General features: G+C 44.0%; 1 protein-coding gene across 1 annotated transcript in view; it reads right to left on the bottom strand.

Annotated features, from left to right (window-relative positions):
- Nucleotides 1–227: 227 nt before the first annotated feature.
- The window catches only part of LOC104497285 (homeobox protein CDX-1-like), a 14,082-nt gene continuing 9,470 nt past the window's right edge, over nucleotides 228–4,839 (bottom strand). Inside the window, exons 2-3 of the mRNA XM_010140520.1 lie at nucleotides 3,990–4,135; nucleotides 228–482 (exon numbers count right to left, since the gene is read on the bottom strand). Coding sequence (XP_010138822.1) covers nucleotides 228–482; nucleotides 3,990–4,135 — 401 coding nt within the window. The remainder of the gene's footprint in view (nucleotides 483–3,989; nucleotides 4,136–4,839) is intronic.

Here is a 4,839-nt window from a genome sequence, read left to right as displayed (position 1 = left end):
AACTAGGACTCCTGGCACACAGCAGTTCTGGTGTCCTTGGGAACTGTGCTGTCCTGTGGACCTGGCAAATGGCTCTCGGTTACTGTTCTTGAAGCTTATGAGCCCAAAACTGTGTCATGCTGGGGCCTGCTGCAAACCAGCTCTGGCTGTCCTCTCTCTGTCGTACGGTAGTGCTCCATGGACTGGTAGTTCATAGTGTTCGTTCTGCAGTAGCTCTTCAGGCAGCCTTACTGAGAGGCCACTACCTGCTGCAGGTTTCCGCTGTGCTGCAAGCCATTCATGGGAAGCGGAGGTGGGGGAGGGGGAGGTGGGAATAAAGAACTGGGCATTTCTGAATGAGTCTGTTGGTCAGGAACTGGCATCGGGCTCACGGAGCCAGAGTCACTCTGCATAGAGCTAAGATTGCTGCCATCAAAATGAGTCATTTTCTTCTTCATTAATTTCCTTTCTTTGGCTCTGCGATTCTGGAACCAGATTTTCACCTGCAGAGGAGCAGAGGAAAAGTTTTTTCAGTTGCTGATAGAATGCAATGTGGTCCTTTAGGTACATAGTCAAGGGGCACAGGTAAAATCAACTGCATGAGCACCAGTGAGAAAGGCAGTCGCAAGCTGAGACAACAGAGCTGTTTGCCTGTTCATACAGGTAATAGTTCCTATCTGGTACTAAAATATTAATAGGTTGATTAAGAGTTTTTCAGTGTTATTTTTATTTTTAGAAGGTGTTTCTTTATGGACGGAGCTTTTTTTTTTCTATTTTTGGTAGAAAATTTAACAAAACAGCATCTCATGCGTCATATCGATGGCTAAAAGAACCTGAGAGTATCTTTACACTGAAAACTATACGTCCTAGTCAGAACAAGTCAAAACTTGTTACTGGCCTATAACGTGAGGCACTAGAGCTTTCCTGTTTGGATGCTGACTGTTAATCGGTGAGTTCCAATGGCAATCGCTGCTGAGCAGAATTTCACTAATGTGCTACTCTTGGCACACAATGTTACTTTAGATATCGTGTAAGTGATGCCTTCGTAGCCAAGTGCATTTTATTGCATTCGTAGATGGAGCCAGAATCTGCTGCTGGTTCCCGCATGGTCCACTGCGTTGCACCACAGTCATTGCTGTGCCACAGAGCCGTGGTCGTCTTTGGGAAGAAGTGAAGCAGCTATTGAAGAGTTTATGGCTTTTGATTAGGACAGAGCAAGTGAGATGAGATGAAATTGATGAGCAAAAGTCAGCAGAAAATACAGCAGAACTCGTTTAGGTGTGAAAGGGTCAGCGTTCTACAGCAACCGAAAGGTCTTTGAGCATGAAGCCCCTATGTTGGATTTAAAGCAGTGATGGCAGCTGTTGATCCTTGGCAGTAGCTCTGTATTCTGGCTAGTCGGTGTAATGAGTCGAGCTACCTCATTCAGGCACGTTGTGTTTTCTTGTTGATGTTCAAGTGGCAAAGGAAATGCTTTTGCCACAAAGAATAATCAATGTGTTGCTGAGCAATATTGATTTGTTTAGTCACTCCTAGCTAAAAGCTAGAAAGGGAAAGAAAAGGATGGTCAGAAAGGAGCTAAAGCAGTGAGAGGTGGTAACATCTGCGGTGACTAGGCTGTATTTTAAAAGAAAACCAGTGGTGAAGTTCCATAAAACATCTTAAGGAGACATTTGGCAGTTCATTCCATTGTCTTAGTTTCTGGGCTATCATTTCAGTACCAAATTATATTCCATTAAGCTAGGCTCAAATACTCACCTGTCCCTTGCATTCTGACTGTGCTGAGGTAATCTAGTTTCACCTATGTGTTTGCCAGGAGTTGGAAGAGGTGAACCTGTCCAAAAACTAAGCTAACACCCATTTCAGAATTACCCTCTGGCTTCAGTGTGCTCTTGCCTGCCTTTGAATTTAGGTTTTGTTCTGGTTTGTTGCTAAGTTTGGGGGGCAGATCTGCAGCAGTGGTCCAGAGAGAATTTCAGCAGGTGCCTCAAGGTCCTGTGCCAGCTACCAAATCACTGCAAGTCAGTCCAGGTCTGTAAGGGCAGGCTCAAAGGTAACTGGGCAGCTGCATCTGTCTGACTTGTTCTTCACCTGCTGCTCGCCTTCCTTTCAGTATGTTTTTTCCCCCTGTTCGGTTGTTGTGCGAGTAACTCTTCCCCTGAAGTCTAATTTTCTCTTGTCCTTGTCATCCCCTTTATTTCTGTATCCTTCCTGTGTTAGCAATGCTTCATTTTGTGTTTTTTTCCCCCTTCATTAGATATTGTACCTTTCCTTCCTTAAGGAAATATTCTTTCTCCTTTTGTCTTGAGTTATTTCTTCTTGTGTCCTGGATGGGATTGTGGGGAAAAAAGACAACGACTCTCTTTTCCAGAGAGTCATTTCAGGTTTTAGGCTGAGAGCAGTGGAACTTGGGACAGGACAGTTTGTGTTCAGTCACGTTCGTATGACGGGGTTTGGTGAATTTGTTGTAAAGGGGAGTATAGATCAGGTATTTCTTTCTTAATCTTACATTTTCAAAAGTTACTTCAGAGATGAAGGCTTTATGCTCATTTCATTCATGACATAGAGTGATGTTAAAGAAGAAAAAACACTGCAAAAACTGTTGCCATGTTTCCCCAATATATGTCAAAGAAATGAATCACATCTGTTCTGTATCACCCCTTCAGCCGTACTAACAAAAACATCTATCAGGGGTTGTCACTGAACTAGGAAGTTCCAAGTAAATATTGTTGGTCATTTACAGAAGCAGGGTAATAGTTGTTCAATTCCGCATAATGAAGATATTAAGGTTTTAACAGCCAGCAAAAAGACACGTAGTGTATTTCTTACACCTGGTTGAAAGAATTATAATTTTCAATAATTAAATACTCTTGTTCAGCAGCAGATTGAGAAATATTTGGAAAAGGGGGATTTGCTTCTCCGTTGCTGTGAGCTCACTCGGTGTGTGCTTTGCAACGCAAGTGTGAGTTGGATGAACAGTGCTACAGCTGGATTTTGGACTGTGCTGCTCTGCATAGGACAATGGCGAATCAGGCACAACCTTCATGAGCGGTACAGAATAGTACCTGAGAAAACAGGGCTCTGATGGTTTGCAAATGGAACAGGCAGCAAATGAGCATATTGTGTCTTCAGATCTACTCAGGGAGATCTCGTTGTGGTTTGCTGCTTCCTTCAGCATGCTGAGTCGAGAAACTCCCAGTGAAATGGGACGGAACACGGGCTGAGTCTGTAGCGGGAGTGTCTTTGTGGGAGACCCAGCTTGGATCTTATCTTGGTGGTTTGCAGGAGCCAGCTGAAGTGCTGGAGAGCCAGAGACCACGTGCTTGCTTGGCTTTGGAAGGGGGGTTGTTCTTCTGATTGAAGAACGTAGCACAGAGTAGTTCCAGAGCAAACTGGACGGATCTTTTGACCAGAACGGACTGGGGTTTAATTTACGTCGTGAGACTAGACATGGAATTTGGAGAGGGTGGGAGGAAATAGAGACAAGAGAAAGGAGGAGCAAGTGTGTAGGAAATCTTTAACAGAAGCAGCTAAGTAAACAAATACCTCACAGTGTCCTGAGCAGACTTGAGCTCATCAGTCTCAGCTAAGACTGACCTCGCTGAAATTGGCTATAGAATTCCCATTGACTTCAGCAGAACCAGCTCTTCTGCATAGAGATTTCCACAAAAATGTCTAAATTTCTCCCTGCTACCAGTACCCCAGTAAAAGAGAGATAAATCCGGGCAAGATTGTGCTGGTGTTTTTATACTCTGTTTCTCAGAGCAGGGTTTGCTTTTTTGGAGTGGTTGCACAGCTCCCTGCTCAGGGCTGAAGCAGAGCTGATGGGACACTTAAGAGTCGAGCGCATTCAGCTGGATGCTTTGAGTTCCTGCACTGCAAAGGGAACCCAGTGGCAGTGCTTGGTTATTAGAAGTGTTAGCATTGTTGCGTTCATAACCAGTACGGTTATCTCTTCATCAGCAATCATAAATTCAAAGGAAATGCTGAACGGGTGAGCCATACTCTACCTGTCTCTCGGAAAGTCTTAGGTTTGCAGCAAGTTCAGACTTCCTCCTGATTGTAATGTATCTGTTGTAATGAAATTCCTTCTCTAATTCTAATCTCTGATGATCTGTGTAAACCACTCGGTACTTCTCTCTTGTTCTTGTTTTACCTGTTTTGAAAGAAGAACACATTGCTTCAAGCTTGAATTTTTTAACTTCAGTAACACAAAATACCGGGCTTTACATTTGAAAATAGTTTGTGGGTATTTTAGGCCTGATCCTCTGTGCACTTACCCAGAGCAGCTCCCTTGACTCAGTCTTGATTTACAACCATCAGATTTGGGGTTTGCTCCTTAGTAAATAGATGATAAACCGCTTGTCATATTCTTTATCACCCCTGCATTATCACTTGGGAAAGGCGTTCTTGTTAGGAACAAGGAAACCTGGGGTCTGTTCCCAGCTCTGATGCAAGCTTCCTGGCTGGTGTTGAGTTGCTCTTGTCCCTAAAGCTGATGCACTGCTACCTGCTTCAGAGGGAAGTTGTGAAGGATATTTCACTGCACAGAAAACACGAAGAGCTTCCAAAGTTCCTCACTTGTTGCTATTAAAATGAATACAATATTGTGATTCCTGCAGATTAGAAGTTGTGTTTTTCCTTCAAGTCTGGCACAGCCTATCCACAACTTGATAACAGCACAGGGAATAGTGCATGAGGTTTCAGTTGATGGCTCATAAAAAAGAGAAGAGGAAAGCACTAATATTTTACAAGGACACTGAACAACGACAGAGCTACAGCATCTGTTCTTTTGCGAGCAGAGCTTCTGCAGCCCTTCAGCGGCGGGGGGAGCCGGCCTAAACCGACGGGGGTACGCGG

Source organism: Buceros rhinoceros, unplaced genomic scaffold (genome assembly GCF_000710305.1).
Source record: "Buceros rhinoceros silvestris isolate BGI_N320 unplaced genomic scaffold, ASM71030v1 scaffold3677, whole genome shotgun sequence".
NCBI classification, from domain to species: domain Eukaryota; kingdom Metazoa; phylum Chordata; class Aves; order Bucerotiformes; family Bucerotidae; genus Buceros; species Buceros rhinoceros.
Note: the sequence above shows the minus strand (reverse complement) of the source record. Positions and strands in the feature narration are given on the sequence as shown.